The sequence below is a fragment of the Meriones unguiculatus genome, chromosome 3 (genome assembly GCF_030254825.1).
Source record: "Meriones unguiculatus strain TT.TT164.6M chromosome 3, Bangor_MerUng_6.1, whole genome shotgun sequence".
Classification (NCBI taxonomy): Eukaryota; Metazoa; Chordata; class Mammalia; order Rodentia; family Muridae; genus Meriones; species Meriones unguiculatus.
Window position 1 is genome coordinate 129754955 of NC_083351.1, and position 23569 is coordinate 129778523.

At 39.0% G+C, this 23569-nt stretch overlaps 1 protein-coding gene across 2 annotated transcripts in view; it reads left to right on the top strand.

The window, feature by feature from the left end:
* Positions 1 to 14975, top strand: part of Ghr (growth hormone receptor) — a 253524-nt gene extending 238549 nt beyond the window's left edge. For both annotated transcript variants that reach the window (XM_060380532.1, XM_060380533.1), the window contains exons 9-10: positions 11733 to 11802; positions 12025 to 14975. In XM_060380532.1, the coding sequence (XP_060236515.1) occupies positions 11733 to 11802; positions 12025 to 12990 (1036 nt within the window). In that variant the 3' untranslated portion in view covers positions 12991 to 14975. The remainder of the gene's footprint in view (positions 1 to 11732; positions 11803 to 12024) is intronic.
* The last annotated feature ends 8594 nt before the right edge of the window (positions 14976 to 23569 follow it).

Consider the following 23569-nt stretch of genomic DNA (forward strand, 5'->3'; position numbering starts at 1 on the left):
AGCAGGCCAATCAGTTCATATCAGAGACAGTCCCTGTTCCTATTACAATGGACACTGAACTGCTATGGGCTACATCTGTGCAGGGGTCTTAGGTTATCTCCATGCATAGTCCTTGGTTGGAATAGCAGTCTCAGGAAAGACCCCTGTGCTCAGATTTTTTGGTTTTGTTGCTCTCCTGTGGAGTTCCTGTCCTCTCCAGATCTTACTGTTTCCCACTTCTTTCCTAAGATTCTTATTGATTTTTTGTTAGGAGACAAAGAAATGGGTTTCACTGTGATGTCTCCATGCATGTACACACCATGCTTTGTTCTTATTCCCTTACAGCCATCCTGTCCCCCTTCTTGCTGCTTCTCTTCCTCCCCACCAATCCATTATTCTGCTCTCTGTGTATATATATCACATTATCTTCCCTGTTCACTGCATTCCTCCAGACCTGTTCCTAGCCTCTAATACTCCCCTTTCTACTTTCCTTTCCCATATATATTTGGATATTAAACATATTAACATTTAAATCTTCTTTCTATACCTGAATGAAAACATGGGGACATTTCTTTCTGCATCTGCCTTGTTTCACTGAACTTAACAATCTTCAGTTCACCCAACTGGCAAATGTGATTTCATTTTCTTTATGGCACGGGCTACATCTGTGCAGGGGTTCTAGGTTATCTCCACACATGGTCCTTGGTTGGAATATCAGTCTCAGAAAAGACCCCTGTGCCCAGATTTTTTGGTTCTGTTGCTCTCCTTGTGGAGCTCCTGTCCTCTCCAGGTCTTACTATCTCCCCCTTTTTTCACAGGATTCCTTTCACTCTGCTCAAAGTTTGGTTATGAGTCTCAGCATCTGCTTTGATACCCTGCTGGGAGGAGTCTTTCAGTTGTCCTCTGTGATAGGCTCCTGTCCTGTTTCCTGTTTTCTCCCTCTTCTGATGTCTGTCCTGTTTGCCTTTCTGAGTGAGGATTGATCATTTTACCCACGGTCCTCCTTCTTGCTTAGCTTCTTTAGGTGTATAGATTTTAGTATGTTTATAAATATATATATATATATGTATATATATATGTAGAGGCCCAGGGTTCAGTTCCCAGTACCCACATGGTGGCTCACAAACATCTGTAAATCCAGTTCCAGTGAATCTTAAACCTTCTTCTGACCTCTGCACACAGCAGGCACATACATGGTAATGAACATAGATACATGTAAATACGTTAAATAAATAAATCTTAATATATATATATATATGTATCAGACTTTCTAATAGTATATCTTCTATGAGTAATGAAGCTTTGAACATACTGCAATGCTCAGGTAAAAATCAACAATTGTGAAATTGGCTTGAAATCTTTATTGCACTCCCACTTTCCTGTGATGAATTGGATTTTTGTGAAAAAAGAATCCGTTTCCTTCATATTCCTACAGAAACCTTTATCATTACTCAAATTTGCATGTTGTGATAAAAGCAGGAAATGATAGAAAATAGTAGCAATTGGTATGGAACTAACACACAGTCCCAAAATTAAAATGCAGCAACAAAAGCTACTTTTTTGCTCCGGGGTGTTGAAGGCTCCAGGATTAACGTGTCTTTCAAGTTTTGTAAAAGAATGTTACTCTGTTATAATACAAATAATTCAAAGTAAAAGCCAGCAAGGTGTGTACTGATATTCATACTTGGATTAGGTAAATTTGGACACAGTTTCAACTCAGGCTATCTTTCCTCTATGCTTGTTCCCACCATATGTTCGACCCAGTCTTATTAATTCATGAAAGAGCTGCAAAGCCATATAGAGAAATGGGAGACTGAGTGACTGCATGTACACATGGCAATTTTGATTTCTGTATTGGAGTGAGAATTTTGCTACAACGTATGAGACTTTGTGACACTCCTATCAGTGGGAACAGATGTATTTCTGACACTTTTCCCAGCTCTTAAGAGAGTTTTCCTTTTATTAGGTTGTCTTGTCCTGCCTTGATATAAGGGCCTTTGCCTTGTCATATTGTGTCTTGTTTTGGAAGCCTTCTCTCTGTATCTCTTATAGCTTAATTAATTAATTAATTAATTAACATCCTGGTAGGAAGATTCCCTCTCTTCTCTCCTCCCAGTCCCTCCCTTTCACCACCCCTCCCTTCCTCCTGTGCCACCTCCCTTTCTCCTCAGATGAGGGGAGACTTCATATGGGTATCAACCCACCTTGGCATATCAAGTAGGACTTCACAGAACTTCTTCTACTGAGACTAGACAAGGCTGTCCAGTAAGAAAAAAGGGATACAAAAGCAGGCAACAGAGTCAGAGGCAGCCCCTGCTTCCTCCTGTCAGAGGACCCACATGAGAACCAACCTATACAACCGTTACATATGAGTGGCGGGGAGGGCTAGAACCATCCCCTGGATACTCTCTGGTTGATTGTTCAGTCTCTGTGAGCCCTTAAGTGTTGTGGAAAGGATATTAGATTCTAGAGGGTTTCTCTACCCCAGTCAGTTCCCAAATAATCAAGACAGAGACCTTTTAGAATTATAAATGCTTTAGGGCACCATATCAACCCTCTAAGCTATTTTGCCATTTCCCAGATGCACACTTCAAATTACTTGCCACAGTTGTTCCTGCTTGGGCTGCTTCTGTTCCATCAGGCCATTCCTCATGGCCACAGGCTCATGGGCCACACTGACCCATGGTGACTTCCTTTCTCTGCCTTCCTCTCTTCCTGTTACATCTTCTTTCTCCTTCTTCTCTCTCCAACTCATGGTTACCATTTGACTCCAAGCCTGGGAACCTAAGCTCAGCCTACTTCTCTTCTGTGCAGCTATAGGCTGTCAGATACTTTATTTAACCAGTCAGAGAATATTGGTGAGCAGAGTTTACATAACATCACTTAGTGTATGTGAGACTGCACTCCTCAGGACAACCAGATCTTGGGGTCCAGTAGTTAGCATTAGACTACACAGCACCAGACAAACCTCCAACACCTATGAGTCCAGGCTAGTTGAATTTGTCAGTTTTCTGGTGGCATTTTTGACCTCTCTGGATCTTTCAATCCTTCCTCCCCCTCTTCCATAAGATTCCCCTAGTTCCACCTAATGTTTGGCTGTGTGTCTCTGCTTCTATTTTTATCAGCTGATGGGTGAAGCCACTCAGATGACTGTTAAGCTAGCCTCCTGACCGTAAGAATAGCAGAATATTAATGGTTGCTTCAGTGGTGGGCTCTCTCTCTCTCTCTCTCTCTCTCTCTCTCTCTCTCTCTCTCGGCATGCTACTCAAGTAGGGCCAGCCATTGGTTGGCTGGGCCAAAGGTTTTTTGTGGGGGTTGGTGTCCACCTCCTTTCACTGGAAGTCCCACCTGGCTATAGGAGATGATCATTTCATGTTCCATAACCTCCACTGCTAGAAGTCTCAGCTCAAACAACATCCTAGACTCCTGGGAGCCTCCATCATCCCACAGATGATCAGCCCAACCAGTTTCAAATCTCTCTCCCATTCCTTCCTGCCTCTCCCCATACCTGACCTCCAACCCCATTTCTTCACCCAGTTCCTTTCCTCCATCTGTGTCAGATGTGTATTTTGCTTCCCCTTCAGAGTGAGATTTAAGCCTCCTCCCTTGGGACCTCCTAGTTACTTATCTTCTTTGGATTATAGGATGATTATCCTGTTCTTTATATTTAATATCCACTTATAAGTGAGTATACACCATGCGTGTCTTTCTAGGTCTGGGTTACCTCACTCAGGATGATCTTTTCTAGTTCCATCCATTTGCCTGCATATTTCATGGTGACCTTGCTTTTAATGCTGAGTAGTATTCCATGGTGTAAAGATACCTCATTTTCTTTATCCACTCTTCAGTTGAGGGACATCTAGGTTGTTTCCAGATTCTGGCTATTTTAAATAAAGCTGCTATGAACACAGATGAGCAAATGTCCTTGTTGTATGGTAGAGCATCTTTTGAGTATTTGCCCAGGAGTGGTTCAGCTGGGTCTTGAGATAGAACTGTCCCCAATTTTCTGAGAAACTACCAGATTGATTTCCAAAGTGATTATATTATAGTCCACAAGCAATGAGAGTCCTCCCCTTACTCCACATCCTCACCAGGATGTGCAGTCACTTGAATTTTTGATCTTAGCCATTCTGAGGGGTGTAAGATGGAATCTCAGAGTCATTTTGATTTGCATTTCCCTGATGATTAAAGACATTGAATATTTATTTAAGTGTTTCGCAGCCATTAAATATTCCTTTGTTGATAATTCTCTGTTTAGCTCAGTATCCCATTTTTTAATTTTTTATTTAACTTTTATTAATTACACTTTATTCATTTTGTATCCCCCCATAAGCCCCTTCCTCCTCCCCTCTGGATCCTACTCTCCCTCCCCTTTCTGCATGAATGCCCCTCCCCAAGTCCACTGATAGGGGAGGTCCTCCTCTCCTTCTTTCTGATCTTGGTCTATCAGTTCTCATCAGAAATGGCTACATTGTCATCTTCTGTGGCCTGGTAAGGCTGCTCCCCCCTCAGGGGGAGGTGATCAAAGAGCAGGCCAATCAGTTCATGTCAGAGGCAGTCCCTCTTCACATTACTATGTAACCCACTTGGACACTGAACTGCCATGGGCTACATCTGAGCAGGGGTTCTAGGTTATCTCCATGAATAGTCCTTGGTTGGAGTATGAGTCTCTGGGAAGCTCCCTGTGTTCAAATTTTCTTGTTCTGTTGCTCTCCTTGTGGAGCTCCTGTCCTCTCCAGCTCTTACTATTTCCCACTTCTTACCTAAAATTCCATTCACTCTGCCCAACAGTTGCCCATCAGGCTCAGCATCTGCTTTGATAGTCTGCAGGGCAGAGGCTTTCAGAGGCCCTCTGTGGCCGGTTCCTAGGTTGTTTCCTGTTTTCTTTTTCTGGCTTTAAGAGGCCCTCTGTATCAGGTTCCTAGGTTGTTTCCTCTTTTCTTCTTCTTCTGCTGTACATCCTCTTTGCCTTTCAGGATGGAGATTGAGCGTTTTAGTTTGGTTTGTTGGTGTTTGAGTTCTTTATATATTTTGAATATTAGCCTTCTATTGGATGTCAGGTTGGTGAAGATCTTTTCCTATTCTGTAGGCCACTGTTTTGTCCTATTGACAATGACAGTGTTCTTTGCCTTACAGAATCTTTTCAATTTCATGAGGTCCCACTTTTTAATTGTTTGTCTTAAGGCCAGAGTTTTTGGTGTTCTTTTCAGGAAGTTGTCTCATGCACCAATGCATTTGAGACTATTCTCCACTTTCTCTTCTATTAGATACAGTGTATCTGGTTTTAGGTTGAGGCCTTTGATTCACGTGAACTTGAATTTTGTGCAGGATGATAAATATGGATCTATTTGCATTCTTCTACATGCAGATATCCATTTAGACTAGCACCATTACTTGAAGATGCTTTCCTTTTTTCCATCGCATGGTTTTGGCTTCTTTGTCAAAAACCAGGTGTCCATAGCTGAGTGGGTTTATTTCTGGGTTTTCAATTTGATTCCATTGATCATCCTGTCTGTTTTCATGCCAATAGTATGCATTTGTTTATTACTATTTTTTTGTAGTACAGAATGAAATCGGGGATGGTGATACCTCCAGAGGTTCTTTTATTGTACAAGATTGTTTAGCTTTTATTATTATTTTTCAATATGAAGTTGAGAATTGCTCTTTTAAGGTCTGTAAAGAATTGTGTTGGGATTCTGTTGGGAATTGTGTTGAGTCTGTAGCTTGCTTTTGATAAGATGACAATTTTTTTTTTATTTTATTTTATTTTTTTTTATTTATTTTTTATCAGTTACATTTTATTAACTCTGTATCCCAGCCATGTCCCGATCCCTCATTCCCTCCCAGTCCCTCCCTCCCTCCCTCATCTCCACCGTGCCCCTTTCCAAGTCCACTGATGGGGGGACCTCCTCCCCATTCATCTGATCCTGTTTTATCAGGTATCTTCAGGACTGGCTGCAAAGCTCTCCTCTGTGGCCTAACAGGACTGCTCCTCCCTTCGGGGGTGGGGAGACCAAAGAGCCAGTCATTGAGTTCCTGTTAGAAATAGTCCCTGTTCCCCTCACTTTGGGAAACCAATTGGTTACTGAGCTACCACAGGCTACATCTGAGTGGAGGTTCTAGGTTATATCCATACATGGTCCTTGGTTGAATGTCAGTCTCAGAAAAGACCCTGTGCCCAGATATAAATTTGGTCCTTGTGGAGCTCCTATCCTTTCCCCATCAGACTAACTCCCCTTCTTTCTTATGATTCCCTGTACTCTGCCAAAGGTTTGGTCATGAGTCTTTGCTTTGAAAACACTGCTAGTTAGAGTCTTTCAGATGCTAGAAAAGATCATTCTGAGTGAAATATCCCAGAAGGAGAAAGACAAACATGGGATATACTCACTTATATAGATCTATAAGATATGATAAACATAATGAAATCTATACACCTAAAAAAGATAATCAATTGAGTGGACATGGGGTAAGATGATCAATCCTCATTTAGAAAGACAGATGGGATGTGCATTGAACGTATGACAGGAGTCTACTGAGCGCATCTGAAAGATGACAATTTTTACTATATTAATCCTACTGATCTATGAGCATGGGAGATCTTTCCATCTTCTGATATCTTCTTCAATTTCTTTCTTCAGAGACTTGAAGTTCTTATCATACAGGTCTTTCGCTTGCTTGATTAGAGTTACACCAAAATATTTTATATTATTTGTGGCTATTGTAAAGGGTATCATTTCCCCAATTTCTTTCTCAGCCCATTTATCATTTGTATAAAGGAGGACTACTGATTTTTTTTTTAATTAACTTTGTACCCAGCCACTTTCCTGAAGGTGTTTATGAGATGTAGTATTTCTGTGGTAGAATTTTTAGGGTCACTTATGTATTCGATCATATCAGTGAATAGTAACACATTGGGACACAATGAAAGCAGAAAGTTCATAGCACTAAGTGCCTTCATAAAGAACTTGGAGAGATCTCATACAGAAATTTAAGAGCACACGTGAAAGCTCTAGAACAAAAAGAAGCAAACACACCCAAGAGGTTATATGGCAGGAAATTCTTCTTCCTTTCCAATTTGTATCCCTTTGATCTCTTATAGTTGTCTAATTGCTCTAGCTAAAACTTCAAGTACTATATTGAAGAGGTATGGAGAGAGTGGGCAGACTTTTCTTATCCCCAATTTTAGTAGAATTGTTTTAAGTTTCTTTCCATTTAATTTGATATTGTCTATTGGCTTGATATGTATTGCCTTTATTGTGTTTAGGTGTGAATCTTGTATCCTGGATCTCTCCAAGACTTTTAACATGAAGGGGTATTAAATTTTGTCAAAGGCTTTTTCAGCATCTAATGAAGTGATCATATTTTTTTTTCCTTCAGTCTTTTTATATGGTGGATTACTTTCCTGGATTTTCCCATCCCTGCATCCCTGGAATGAAGCCTACTTGGTCATGTGGATGATGTTTTTGATATGGTTTTGGATTTGGTTTGCAAGTATATTGTTGAATATTTTTGCATCAGTGTTCATAAGGGAGTAAGGGAAATTGTTTGGAAATTCTCTTTCTTTTTGAGTCTGTGTTGTTTAGATATCAAGATGACTATGACCTCATAGAATGAGTTTGGCAAAGTTTTTCTGTTTCTATTTTGTGGAATATTTGAAGAATATTGGTATTAGCTTTTCTTTGAATGTGAGGTAGAATTCTGTTCTGAAACCATCTGGCCCGGGCCTTTTTTTGTTTTGGTTTGAGACTTTTTAAATTAAATTTTTATTTTTTATATTAATTACAGTTTATTTACTTTGTATCCCAGATGTAGCCTCCTCCCTTATTCCCTTCCAATCTCACCCTCCCTCCTTCATCTCCTCCCTGCCTTTCTCTAAGTCCACTGATAAAGGAGGTCCTCCTTCCTTCCATCTGACTCTAGCTTCAGGTCTCATCAGGACTGGCTGCAAAATCCTCCTCTGAATGACACCTTCTATTTCCTTAAGGGTTATAGGTCTATTTAAATTGTTTACCTGGTCTTGATTTAACTTTAGTAAGTGGCATCTACCAAGAAAATTGTTTATTTCATTTAGATATTTCTAGTATTGTGGAGTACAAGATTCTGAAGTAAGACCTAATGATTCTTTGGATTTCCACAGTATCTCCCTTTTCATTTCTGCTTTTGTTAATTTGGATAGTGTCTGTCTGCCTTTTAGTTAGTTTAGTTTATCTTGTTGATTTTCCCAAAGAACCACCTCTTGGTTGTCCTGATTTTTTGTATTGTTCCTTTTGTTCTTATTTATTGATTTTAATTTTGAATTTGATTATTTCCTGCCATATAACCTCTTGGGTGTGTTTGCTTCTTTTTGTTCTAGAGCTTTCACGTGTGCTCTTAAATTTCTGTATGAGATCTCTCCAAGTTCTTTATGAAGGCACTTAGTGCTATGAACTTTCTGCTTTCATTGTGTCCCAAATGTTTTGGTATGTGTTCATTCATTTTCATTGAATTTTAGAAAGTCTTTAATTTTTCATTTCTTCCTTGGCTCATTAGTCATTGAGTAGAGAGTTGTTGGGTTTCCATGAATTTGTAGGCTTTCTGTTGTTGTTGAAGTCCATCTTTAACATAAGGTGATCTGATAAGATACAGGGAGTTACTTCAATTTTCTTGTATTTGTTAAGACTTGCTTTATATCTGAGTATATGGTCAATTTTGGAGAAGGTTCCATAAGGTGCTGAGAAGAAGGTATATTCTTTGGTGTTTGGGTAAAATGTTCTGTAAATATCCATTAGGTCCATTTGATTCATAACATCTGTTAATTTTATTATTTCTCTGTTTAGTTTCTGCCAAGATGACCCATCCATTGGTGAGAGAAGGGTGTTGAAGTCTTCTACTATTTTTTCTTTTTTTTATTTATCACAATTTATTCACTTTGTATACCAGTTGTAGCCTCCTTCTTCTTCTCCTCCCAATCCCACCCTCCTTCCCCTTTCTCCTCCCATTCTTCTTCCCCAGTCCACTGATGGGGGAGGTCCTCCTCCCCTTCCCTCTGACCCTAACCTATCAGGTCTCATCAGGACTGGCTGCATTGTCTTTCTCTGTGGCCTGGTAAGGCTGCTCCCCAGTCAGAGGGAGGTGATCAAAGAGTCAGCCACTGAGATCATGTCAGAGACAGTCCCTGTTCCCCTTACTAGGGAACCCCCTTGGAAACTTGGACACTGAGCTAAAAGAAACACATAGTATTGATTGTGTTCTCATGCTGGCTTTTAGCCATCTGGTTGTCTATGGTATTGGTAGTCTATTGCCCAAGTTGTGGGCAAGGAAAAGGAGCACAGGGAGCAGGTACAGTTTACCTCTGTTGGGAGTGTTTTAGGAGGAATAGTGGGAAGGGTCAATTCTTACCTAGTACTCCCTGATGGCAGCAGGGCCCTGTGGATACAGGTAGATTTGTGGGCCCAGAATGGAGGGAACAGCTGGCAGGGGCTTGCCCAGAGGGACCCAGCACACAGGGGGCTGGGGCCTGTCTATAACATGCTCACCTGTCTGTCCCCAGTGGCAGCAGTCCTTCAGGGATAAAGGCTGAGCTGTGTGCCAGGTATGTGGTGCAATGAGGACAAAGTGGGGCTCACCACCTCAGGGCTTGCTGGGAATCATGGGGGAAGGGTAGGCTCACCTGTGATTCCCTGGTGGCAACTGGCCTCTGAGAATGCAAATAGGACTATGGGCCACAAGATGGAGTACACAGGGGACAAGGTGTAGTTCTTTACTGCTGGACTTGCTCAAGGGGACCTAGCAGGCAGAGGGCTGGGGTGTAGGGGTTGTACCTGTCTGTCCCAGGTAGCAGCAAGCCCCTGGAGATGTAGTGTGTGCTGTGTGCCAGGAATGGGCCTTCTCTTTCCTAAGGGAAAACTGGGGATTGGAGTGGATCTTGAGAAGAAAAGAGGTGAGAGGAAGGTAGGAGGAGTAAAGAGAGGGGAAAGTGTGGGGTGTATTATATGAACAAACAATCTATTTTTAACCTTAAATATTGAAATGTGCAGTCAAACTAGGTTGATATTTCTACGTACTGCATAAGCTGAAAAGGGGGCCAGCTCTCCCATTTGAGGAGACACACAGCTTACTGCTATCATAATTGATTCATTGATTTACACTACTAGCTCGGGGCCCTTGGAGTTGAGAGGTCTCCGTGGTTTAATGTCACCACCACTACAGAAAGCCACTAGCATCTGCCAAAATAGAACACGTTCTTTAAAAAGGAGACATATGTGTCACAAAATCAAACATTAGCTATTTGGGAATCTTTGTTTCATATCATTGAGATTACTTTGCATTTTTAGTCTTTGAAACTTGAAAGATGCATTTATGGATGCAGAAGCAAAGAACAGAGAGGCATGGCATAGGACAGACAGCTAGCTTTGGAGCAATCACTCTGGGCCTCAGCACCAGCCCTCCCAAGGGTCTTGTATGAGTGGAGTGCACAGATAATATCGTCTCCCTTCCTTGTAGTTGTAAAGATTAGGTGAAATGTTTAATGCAAGAGTCGATCATCTTGATCTATAAATAATCATGTGGTGAGGTTTTAGGCTTTAGGGACCACATCTGTATCACAACCACTCAGTTTTCCCACTGAGGTATGGAGGTATCCAGAGTTCATTGTGTTGGTTTTAAGGCAGGAACTCTGCTTAATGCTTGCAACAAAATAGATGATTTGTTCAAATTTGTTGAAGAAATGCTTACAGAGCAGCCTCTAAATAATAAAAGCTAAATAATAGAATTTCAAGAGGACACCAAATCTATAGAGTAAAAATTGAAATTAATTATGGTCAAAACCAATTTCAGAAACTAGAGAGGTGGTTCAACAACTGAGAGTGCATACTGCTCTCACAGAGGACCCCAAGTTCAATTGCCAGTAACCACACAGGTGGCTCACATCTTTCTTTAACTTCAACTCCAGAGAATCTGACACCCTCTTCTGCCCTTCCTAGGCACTCACTCATTTATGGAATATAATCACAGAGAGACACATAAAATAAAAATTAAAAAAATTTTTGAAAGAGATACGAGGAAAGGTTTTGAGAGAGGGCAACTGGGAAGGGGCTGGGGAAAAGAAAAGAAGGGGAAAACAGTGCAATTCAATTTAAATTAATAATAGATATTTTTAAAGAAAATTTAGTTCAACATTTGAAAAAGAAATGTAAACACATCATAGAATTATACATATAAATCTATCCTTACTGGAGATAATTTAAATGGTCTGTCCTACTTTCAATGATCCATGCAATATCATGCTGTCTAGAAATCATTTTAAATGTTTTTGGTTACTATGGGCTGTATACTGCTAACTTAGTCCAACACACCCTTTTTCAGGGGTAAAAATAAGTTTAGTTCTACTTTCTGGATTATCTCATTTTCTTCTTGATACCATAAGCTTTAAGCGTGTCTTATTTAGAAGTAATATGGAAGTTGGCTTTAGAAAGAATTGGATTCTGCACTACCAAATACTAAAATTCTAAAATTGACTACTCATCAAAAGCACTAAGGAAAAAAAAATATTAGAGGAAAATGACATTTTAACTAAATGATCTTAAATTAAGCCTTTGGGGGGGGTGATGTTTCCCTTCTGCAATTTTTGTCACCTACTGTTTAATACTCTCCCTGACTTTCTCATAGTCTGTTTATTCAAGATATGAGATATGGCTACATTTGATTTCTACCTTTTGAAATAAGAGAACATGTAATTTTTAAGATGTAAAAATAAAACTTTATTTGTTTTCAAGGATTAAGATGCTGATTTTACCCCCAGTCCCAGTTCCAAAGATTAAAGGAATTGATCCAGATCTTCTCAAGGTAATTTATTCTAATTGGAGATCCTTCAGTAAAGTAATACCTAAAGAAATACTGCCCTCTCTTAAGAAGATTTTGGGTGTTTGATTGTTTGGCTGGTGTTTTTGTTGTTTTGTTTTCATTGGGGGTGGTTGTTTGTTTTGCAAACTCAACGCATCCTATTTAAAATTATGTAATCATTTTGAGTTGATTTTCATAGATCTCTGCTTTCTGTCTGCCTCCTAGGAAGGAAAATTGGAGGAGGTGAACACCATCTTAGGCATTCATGATAACCACAAACCTGACTTCTACAATGATGACTCCTGGGTTGAGTTTATTGAGCTAGATATTGATGACCCAGATGAAAAGACTGAAGGGTCAGACACAGACAGACTTCTAAGCAAAGACCATGAGAAATCAGTTAGTATCCTTGGAGCAAAAGATGATGATTCTGGACGTACCAGCTGTTATGATCCTGAAATTTTGGACACTGATTTCCACACCAGTGACATGGGTGATGGTACCTCACAGTCACAGAAGTTAAGAGCGGAAGCCGATCTCTTGTGCCTTGACCAGAAGAATCTAAAGAACTCACCTTATGATGCTTCCCTTGGCTCTCTGCACCCGTGCATTACTCCAGCAGTGGAAGAAGACACACCACAGGCACTCGTGAGCAGTGAAACTGAACCAACCCACCAACTGGCCTCTACACTGATGAGCAATCCCTCTTCACTTGCTAACATTGACTTTTATGCCCAAGTGAGCGATATTACACCAGCAGGCAGGGTAGTCCTTTCCCCAGGTCAAAAGATTAAGGCAAGAACAGCCCAGTGCAACACGCAGCCAGAGGCGGCCGCACCCTGCCAAGAAAATTACGGCATGAAGAGTGCCTACTTCTGTGAGTCAGATGCCGAAAAGTGCATCGCTGTGGCCCCTCACATGGAGGCCAGGTCATGTGCAAAACCAGACTTTAACCAGGAGGACATTTATATCACCACAGAAAGCCTTACCACTACTGCACGGATGTCCAAGACAACAGAGCCTGCTCCAGATGCTGAGGTGCCTGTCCCAGACTACACCGCGGTTCACACTGTGCACTCGCCACGGGGCCTTATACTCAACGCAACTGCTTTGCCTTTGCCTGACAAAAAGAAGTTCCTCTCCTCCTGTGGCTATGTGAGCACAGACCAACTGAACAAAATCATGCAGTAGCCTTTCCTATCTTTATTGGTAAAGAAGTGGCTGGGCATGAGCGCTTAAACCAAAAACTATGTTTAATTCTGTGTTGGGAGAGTGTGAGGGTGAATGTGGATTGAAAAACACCTTTTCTGGAAATGTCGAAGCATTAGCTAAAGTGGAAAATCAAGAATGCTTAATCAGATCGATACTCCCATTGTGAATTATAAATATTTTAAAGAATTGTCTCTAAGGCTGTTTAGTCGCAGTGATTGTACTGTGGGTCTTAATTTTGTGATATTAAGCATTAAATAGCTAAGTCTTTCATGTATGTAAATCATGCTTTTTGAAAAAAGCAAACCAATCAGGAAATTGAATGCAGAGTGTAGCACAGGCTAATTTCCTTTTCTTTTTAAAAATAACTGGGAACTAAAGCTCTAAGTGAGAAGGTAAAACTAGTTTGGATATGCAAAACATTTATTTTGACATAAAACTGATAAAGATATTTTTAATAATTTACACTTTAAGCATTGATATTTTATAATATACTGCACACATATTGTAGTTCACAACAATCCATCCAAGGATATAACAACTACAATGTAAAGAGGGTTTAACGCTTTGGTCAATAAACCTAAAGAAAAATAAACAAGTTAGATTTTTACAAAGCCCTTTTTATAACTCCCAGAAATTCTTAAATCTAAATATGTCTAATAACCCACATTATTGGAACAAACTCATTTTAAATTTTTAAACAAATATTTTTAATTTAGAAAACTTAAAAATTTTCCTACAGATCAACATATCACACACCAAACAATAACAGAAATGATAATAATAAAAGAAATGCTTTTTTCAATGAATTTAAGTTCAAACCACAGGGCTGCTAGTAAGAGAAGTAGATGCGATGGTGTTGTGATTGGCTAAGATGTGGAAGTGCTGCAGGGACACACTGGGTTGGGTTTTGAGAGCTGAGGGAGAATTAGAAGGACCCCCTGCCATGGAGTTCTGCCTCCTTGAAAACAGCTCGGTTCTTATAGGAACCTAAGAATTAATATACAGAAGGAGAAATTCACATGTGTGAAATCCAGTAGCAGATGGGATAAAGTTAAGCAGGTAATAGAAAAATAAAGACCTAGATCTTTGTTTCACAGCCAGACACAGTCTTTTAATTCATGGCAAAGAAGGGGGGGGGGGGGCAGAATAAATGACTTTGCACTCACAAAGGATAACTCAGAATTAATTAAACAAATAACAGAAAACTTGTCATCAAACTTTTTGTAAGGTGTATTCTAAGCAGTAAAAAGAGTTTCATTACTTCTTACTTTCCCCTCCCCCAGGAAGATTGATCTCAAATATGTTAGAAAACAAACAATATAAGAACCACTTTCTGATTCTCTAATAATGTAAACATAGTTCTTTGGGTTAACCCTGTAAAAGATTTGTGAGAGAGAAAGGACCCTTAGCCTGCTAAAGAATGCTTCTCATTTTAAGTATTTTTTAGAAGCTTGAAACTTTAAAATTGCCTTTAACTTTTAATGGTATTTACCATTTTGCTCAGACCTTTGTGGGAAAACAGGCTTAATGTTTAGTGATTTAAAGTTCTCTTTCATGCAGGAGAGACAGTGAAAATCTAGCATTGGGTGTTTAAGGCTCACCGTGTTATGTTGTAATAGATTCTAATAATTTTTTCTGATACCTTGCTGCTATGGTTTCTCCAATGGCTATATGATTTAGTTCATATGAAATATCATCATCATCAACTTAGAATCTATTCAACTTAAAGACGTGTGTTTTGATGAACTATCTTACCATTTCACCATAGGCTTACCAGGTTTCTATAGCCAAAAATAGTTAAATACCTCAATCAGTCCCAGAATGTCATTTTTTTGGTACTTTGCTGGCCACACAAGCCATTATTCACAATATGACTAGTTGTGTCCTGCAGTCTATATTTAATTAATTTTCTTTTATGTCTGTGGAGTTTTCCCTTCAAAGTTCAATAAATTTATTTTCTTGGATTTCTGATCATGTGAGTTTCTATTGTCCCCACCATGAAGCGCCCTAACCCAGGCTGTGAACTGAGACTAGCCAATTGTAAAGGATTTAGAGTTAGTTTAAACACATCAGTGAGTAGTGAATCACACAGCGACAGGGGGGTATGGCGTAGATAAGATATACTTTTTCTTGTATGGACTGTGATTTCTCCTCAGACTACAACCTCATGTGGACAGAGACTTCCAGAGCCACGCTTTGAACACATCATAAAAGTTAAATGGTGAGTTGATGTGGACCATGTGGGAAATGGAAAGAGGGAGATGTTTGGTATTATCTCTAAGCTACATTACTAACTTGAGTGTGTTACCAGGAATCGGTTCTATCTGAACTCACATATTGACAATTTGTCATGTTAACTATGCTTGTCATCATAGGAAGCACACAGTAAGTCTCTATAGTAGTTGCTTTTCTCATTGCCTGAATGAGCAATTCTGGGACAAGAGGTTTGTTATGTTCACAGTTTAGAGGGTGGGAAGGGCATGGCAGCTGGGCTGGCTTGATCTGTAACATTGGGAGCTTGCGACATGACTTGTTCACACCTTGGAGGATAAGGAAACAAAGCTCCAACTGGAATGAGGGGCAAATATAATTTTCAGTGTCTACCCACAGCTACCCGGGTATGTCAGGTATGCCCATAAACCCAAAAGTTCCACAACTCCTCAAAGAGAGCCATCAGCTTGGAACCAAGTACGCAAACACATGAGCCTCCAGAAGGCATTTCATATTCAAGCCATAAGAGTTTCTTATTTCTTGGTTAGATGGGTTGTATGGTTTGAGATGGAGAGGGCAGCAAAGCTATGAAGCATAGATTCTCACTGGAGGTTTCAGCGGGTAGATCACATGCTCTCAGGTATGCAGCGAGTCCTAGGAGGTGGAAGGCTGGCATTGGAATTAGCCACTGAACAATTATTTACTGCTTTAGCCAGTTGCATAAACTGCCAAGACTATACTGTACTTGGTACAGTAAAAAAAAATAATAAAAATTAGCTTTTCTATTAAAAAAATAGCTTTTCTACCTGCTGACTTCTGCCCTTTGATCATTAGCTAACATAACTATGATATGAAACCTCTTAGATTTCCTACTTGAAAATATGCATTGAAAAATTGTGTCCTTTCATGGTGATATGAAAAGATAGTCTGCCTTTTCATTTACATAGAAGAAACCAGAGGTCTGCACTACTGCAAGCATCTGATGCCGATTGCTTACATGCACTATACAAGACGCAATCTTCTAGAGCTAAAAGAGGTTGCTGTCTATTTCAGAAGATTGATGGCACATGACTACATATATATTTCTATATTTAAACATCTTAATGCTTCTACTGAGATATATACCAACAGCAAGGTATTTATATGTTTTATAGAAAAACATGTTTGATCATAAATTTATTCCACTAAGAAATCACAAGCAAAGCTGGGTATAATGGCACACACCATTGATGCCAGCATTTAGGAAGCAGAGGCGGGTAGATCTCTATGAATTCAAAGACAGCCTGCTCTACAGGGTGAGTTTTAGGACAACCAAAGATACACAGTAAGAACTTGACTCAAAAGAAAAAAGGAGAGAAATCACAAGGAAAAAAAGCTAGACATGGTTTAACTCTAAACTGTAGTTTAGAATCCAGTATCTTACCTAATATGTCCTCAGTCTCCTTTGACAGTTTTATATTTAAAAACTGGTCTAGACGACACTATTTACAAATAAGAATTTGACCTTTCTTTAACATATAAAACCACTTTCCTTGGAAAACTAAGTGTTTTGTGTCTACCTTGTTATGTGCGTAGTATTCTTCATGTTCAAAATGATCTCTCACTGGTAAGTCACAAGTTAATGGGCCGAAACTATAGAGATTCACTGTACTTTAGACTTGAGTGTGACTCCTGTAGGTGAGCAATCTCTATGGGGATAATAAAGGTGTTGCTTACAGAACTGTAAAAAGACCTATTAATACCACTGGAATAAAAGCTTCTAGGCTGAGGAGACCTCTTCACCAGCCCTGACACATCTCCTTACTTATAAGCTGCCACTTTGAGAAGGAAGGGGAATAAACTCCCCACTGGACAGCTGTATAGCCAGCGGCTACCTGAACTGTTGCCAACAGTATGTCTCTGGAGCAGAGAGCTTGTTGCTACTTCCCTATATCATTCTGAAAAGACTGGAACCACGTGTGTTCGGTGGCTAGATTGAGCTTAAAGAGTCCCCCACAGATGTATTTGGAAATACTTGCCATTTCTTGAGCAAAGGTTGTGATTTCTCAGCTCTGTGTTCTTGCTCCTGCCACTTTCTCAACAAGAAAATCTCTCACATATCGAACCTGTCAATCAAAATGCTTCTTCAGTTAAGGTTCAGTTCAAATGCCTTGATGGATGAAGAATTAATTCTTCTACTCCCTCCCACAGATTTTCCATGGCATTTATCATTCTTTGTCCTTTAGTTTGCCTAGCAGCCTTTTAGAATAGGGTAACTTACATATATTTACTTGAGAATACCTAATCTTAAAATGTTTTTAAATGAACAATTTTAAGGTGAAGCAAATTTAGAAAATAATTTAAATTAAACTCCTCTATGAGACAGTCATGACAGATTTTTAGGTTTTTAAACATTAAAAACTGAACTTAACACATTATTTTCTAATTTATTTAATGATGAAATACATCACATAGTCAGAGATGTGATGGTTCAATTTCAGGCCACTGTAAAAATTTAATATTACAATTAATAAAATCACAGAATTTGGGGGCTTCCCAGTGCATGTAACAAGTTATTGATGCTGCACTGTGCTCTGTTGAGTGGGCAGGAGCATTGTTTTTTTTAAAATAGCTTAATTGCTTTATTTTCATCTGAGCCTTCAGTAAATCATAGCTTTCTTCTGGAGGATGTCCTGCCTTGATGCTGATGGGTGTGGACTGATCAGAGCAGTGGTTGGTGAAATTTGGGATGTTTGTGGCATCAAGGCAACAGTGAATTCTTCCACACATTTCTCTGTGGTACTTGATGTCCTCTGATAGGATTTTACCCACAGAACTTCTTTAAAGATTGGAATTAGTTATTTTAAACCATATCATCGTTTTATAACTGAGTTTGTGTTATATGCTTAGTCTGTTGTTTTTATTTAACAATGTGATGAGTAAGGTGGCAGCTCAAGAGAACATTTTCTTCCTGAAATACTTTTATGATTGTCTGAGAATTTCATACAAACACAATGTACTTTGGTCAAATTCAGTCCCTACCTATTTAACTTCTCCATATATGCCCAGATATTTTTCCCTCCAAATGCTGTGTACTCATTTTACACTCCCGAAGTCCATTTATTGTTGCCATTATGTGTATAGTGTCATCTGCAAGAGCATGGGCAGATTATTGGATAGCCATTTCCCTGAAGGAAACTGACACTTCCCTCCCCTAGCCATTACAAGAAAAAAAACAACATAACTTTCTTTTCTTATCCATAAGCAACTTCACATCCATTAAAATTTTATGATGAGACTATAGCAATGCACATGTCTTCTAGCTCAACTTCTGCTTCCTCTCTGACTGCTTTGCCATGTCTGTAATTTCTTGAACACTTCATAGTTTCTCATGAAGCTCGGAAACAACTTCTTTCAAATTTCTATTACTTTGGCCATTCTCACTTCCTCCCATGAATCACAAATGTTAATTGAATCTAGATTGTGAATACTTTCCCAAAGATTCTCAGTTTACATTGCCCAGATAAACCAGAGGAATCTTATTTGTGGCCATTCTCTCTGGCTTTCTGAATATATTCCTTAAACAATAAAAATCATGCTAGGAAATCACTGTTATTCATGCACTACAGAGTTATCATCATGCTCATATGCATGAAAGTAACATGAATCTCATTCTCATATCAAGAAGGGCTCTTGGCTAACCAGACACATTGTCAAAAGACAGTAAGATTTTTTTTATTTTTTTAAACACCAGCCTTTTTATTTATATTATGATTAGTAGTTTGAACTCATGATATGTATTAATGGGGGTCTCAATACATTTATTAATGGAGTCCACTAAAATATTTCAACACATACATTCAACATCTGTTTATTTTCCCACCCCCTTCGTCCCCAATCTCTGGTTTGCATTCAAATTGCATTCAAGACTTTAAAAAAAAATCTTCTACTTAGTAAAGATTATGTAATACTTATCTTTTTGTGTATAATTTATTTAATTTACATAATCTTCAGAAATATGGGTGGAACTGGAAGTCATGATTTTTTAGTCACTTTATTATAATAAAAACATCCTAGAGCTAGATTAAGGAAGCCTCTCAGACAAATGTTTTTTATGTCCCAACTCTATATATCTCAGTGGACTTTTGTATAGTTAGAATGGTTATTCTAAATCCATGAGCCTCACTTAGGGTTTTACACTTTCACTATCTGCTACATGTTTGATCACTTATCCACCACCACAACAACAACAAAAAACCCATGACAGTAAAAACTAGCAAAACAATTACTTTTATGTTCTTCTTTACAATTCATGGGTGCCTGTATTCCATCCTTCACTGTCACCTAGTACTATTCTCTCTTGGTCTCATTTCTAAATGTTATATTATAATATACACTGTGGAGGAATTTTAATCTAGCAACACAGCTGTTCTGGCAAGGGATCACATCCAACGTCCTTCTGGGTCTACTTCATCTGGCTGGAATGCAAACATGCTCTAGATTGCAGTATGATCTGGATAGAATACAGACATGCCCTTAGTATACAGTTTTAATCCTAAACAATGAAGATAGGGTTAATTTATGAAAGAAAACAGTCATGTTTGAAAGTGACATCTAATTGAGGGGTAGATAAAGTGACTAATCAGAGAAAGATTTGATGGAATGTATCAGAGAAAGGATACACCCTTCTCTCCCAAGAACAGGACAGGAAAAAGGTAATTTAAGAACAGTGCAGGGAGTGTTCCTTCTGTTTCTTTCTCTTTTTTTAATATAATTTTTTATTTATTACAATTTATTCACTTTGTATCCCAGCTGTAGCCCCACCCTCATCCCCTCCCAATCCCACCTTCCTCCCTTCCTAATCTCCTCCCATGTCCCTTCTCCAGTCCACTAATAGTGGAGGTCCTCCTCCCCTTACATCTGACCCTAGCCTATCAGGTCTCATCAGAACTGTCTTTCATAGTCTTCCTCTGGGCCTGATCAGGCTGCTATGCCTTCAGACAGAGGTGATCAAAGAGCCAGCCACTGAGTTCATGTCAGAGACAGCTCCTGCTGCTCTTACTAGGGTGCCCATTTGGAGACTGAGCTGCCAAAGACTACCTCTGTGCTGGGAGTCTAGGTTATCTCCTTGAATGGTCCTTGGTTGGAGTATCAGTCTCAGAAAAGACCCATAGCCAGTATCTGGAAACAACTCAAATGTATCTCAATTGAGGAATGGATACAGAAATTGTGGTACATTTACACAATGGAATACTACTAAACTATTAAAAACATGGAAATAATGAAATTTGCAGGCAAATGTTGGGAACTAGAAAAGATCATCCTGAGTGAGGTATCCCAAAAGCAGAAAGACACATATGGTATATACTCACTTGGAAGTAGATATTAGACATATAGGATAATCATACTAAAACCTGTACACCTAAAGAAGCTAAGCAAGAAGGAGGATCCTGGGTAAGATGCTCAATCTTCATTCAGAAAGGCAAATGGGATAGACATCAAAGAAGGGTGAAAATAAGGAACACGACAGAAGCCTACCACAGAGGGCCTCTGAAAGATTCTACCCAGGAAGATATTAAAGCAGATGCTGAGACTCATAGCCAAACTTTGGGCAGAGTTCAGAGAATCTTATGAAAGAAGGGGAGATAGAAAGACCTGGAAGGGTCTGGAGCTCCACAAGGAGAACAACTGTGGAATAGTTTGAGGAGTATTAGTGTTAGCTTGTTTTTGAAAGTCTGGTAGAATTCCATGCTAAAACCATCTGACTTTGGGCTTTTTTTTTTTTTTATTGGAAGACTTTTGATGGCAGCTTCTATCTCCTTAGGGGTTATAGGACTGTTTAAACTGTTTGCCTGGTCTTGATTTAAGTTGGTAGGTGAAATCCATCAAGAAAATTGTCCGTTTCCTTTAGATTTTCTGGTTTTGTGGAAAACAGACTATTGAAGTAAGACCTAAAGATCCTTTAAATTTCTTCAGTGGCTGTTGTTATGTCCAACTTTTCATTTCTGATTTTGTTAATTCGGGTATTGTCTTTCTGTCTTTTAGTTAGTTGGGTTAGTAATTTATCTAACCTGTTAGTTTTCTCGAAGAACAAACTCTTGGTTTCTTTGATTCTTTGTATTGCTCTCCTTGTTTCTGATTTATAGATGAGTTGGGGTGTTTGGGTAGGGTGCTCCCTATTCTAAAGAATGGGGGAGAGAGGGTATAGCTTAGAGGGTAGGACTGGGAGTAGAAGAGGAAGAGTCCCATGTCCTAGATGTAAATTGGATTAATTTAAAAGAAGAAGAAGGAGGAGGAGGAGGAGGAGGAGGAGGAGGAGGAGGAGGAGGAGGAGGAGGAGGAGAAGAAGAAGAAGAAGAAGAAGAAGAAGAAGAAGAAGAAGAAGAAGAAGAAGAAGAAGAGTTTCTTACCAGGACAGTTTTACAGAGACAGGTTGAAGAGAGAAAAAGCTAGACACAGGTGAAGACAAAACAGGGGAGAAGGTGCTCAGAAGATTAAAACATATTGCCAGAATTAGTTTGAGGTCAAGCAGAGCAATTCAGTCAAAAGCCAAGAGAAGTTTAGGCTAGAACAGCTGAGTTGAACCAGCCTCAGAAAGAGCTAGATAAGCTTGGAAATTGCCCTCATCTCATCCTCTCATCCCCTCACCTGAGGATATAAAATGGCATTTACAATAACTTCTCTCTCTCTCTCTCTCTCTCTCTCTCTCTCTCTCTCTCTCTCTCTGTGTGTGTGTGTGTGTGTGTGTGTGTGTGTGTGTGTGTGTGTGTGTGTGATAAACATGCAGTTCTTTTCTCTCTGAGTTTGGGTGACCTTGCTTAATATTATACTTTCTATGTCCATCTATTTTCAGTCAAATTTCATTTTTATTTGTATGTGTAGAATATTTTCTGCTATGTGTGCCACATTTTCATTAGCCACTCATTTGCTGATAAACACCTAAGTTGGTTCCCTTTCCTTGCTATCATAAATAGAACAGCAGTAAACATGCATGTGCACTTCGGTAAGAGACAGAGTTCTCTAGGTATATGCCTAGGAGTAAAATAACTTGATTATATGGTAGTGCTATTTTTAATTTTGTTAGGAACTTCCAACCAGTATTCTTTTAACTCCACATCAGCAGTCAATAATGGTTCCTCTTTCCTCACATCCTTTCTAATATTGGTTGTCAGATACTTGATGATAGCTATTCTGACTGGGGTGTGGTAGTACCTTAAAATAGTTTTAATTTTGAATTTACCAGATGCTTAGGGATATGAAACACTTTATAAGACAGCTATTGACCACTTGTGTTTTTCTTTTGAAACTGGAAAGACTTTTCATACTCCTGGATTGGTAGATCATATATCAAGAAAATACTTATACTACCAAAATTAATCTAAATATTTAATATAATACCCATAAATATCCCAAAGTTACACCTCACATATCTAGAACAAAAAATATCTAATAATTTGTAAAGAACTGACCCATATATGTGAGTGTATGTACATATATGTATACATATATGTATATATATATACATATATATATACATATATTGCCTTGGATATAAAGTTAAGTATACAGCTGCTAGTATCATAATACCCAATCTCAAATTACACTACCAAACTATAGTGATAAAGACAACCTGGTACTGACATAAAAATCAATAGACAAACAGAAAATATTATACAGTGCAAAATAAACCAATAAACCTACAGATTTCAAAAAAAACAGGCAAAAATCATTCAGAGAGAAAAGATAGCCTATTAAGTATGGTGCTGGAAAATTAGATAGGCCCCTGCAGAAGAATGAAATTAGACTCAAATATTTCCCCTTGTGCAAAAATCAATTTGAAATAGACAAAAGATATAAAGGGAAATAATGGAACAAGAAGGCTTAAATTTGGGTCAGGGAGCAGAGGGGAGAGTAGAGGATGGAGTATAGGAAGGGATAATACAAAAGACCTTTCAAAAAAAAACAGATGAAAACATCCAACTGCAGGAGCTATGAACTCTGAAAGCTACAATAATGACTCATCTAGTGAGACATGCCCACTGGGGCAACAGTGACGTGAACACTATGGAAGTATCCAAAAACTTTTATATTTTGTTTTTGTTTTTGTGTTTCCAGACATAGTTTCTCTCTGTGTAGCCTTGGCTTTCCTAGAACTCCCTTTGTAGACTTTTTGATTGGATTTAAGCTCTACTTCACAAGATGAAACCTATACCTGGCACCATTATCAGGAGAAGAACGTATGGCTAGGACAGGCCACAGTCCTTAAGGGAGAACTATTATTCTGTTAAAATAGACATAGTATTAAACAGCTCCTCATGATTACACTATAGATCAATGTATTTCTCAGCCTTCATATGAGAAGCTTCTA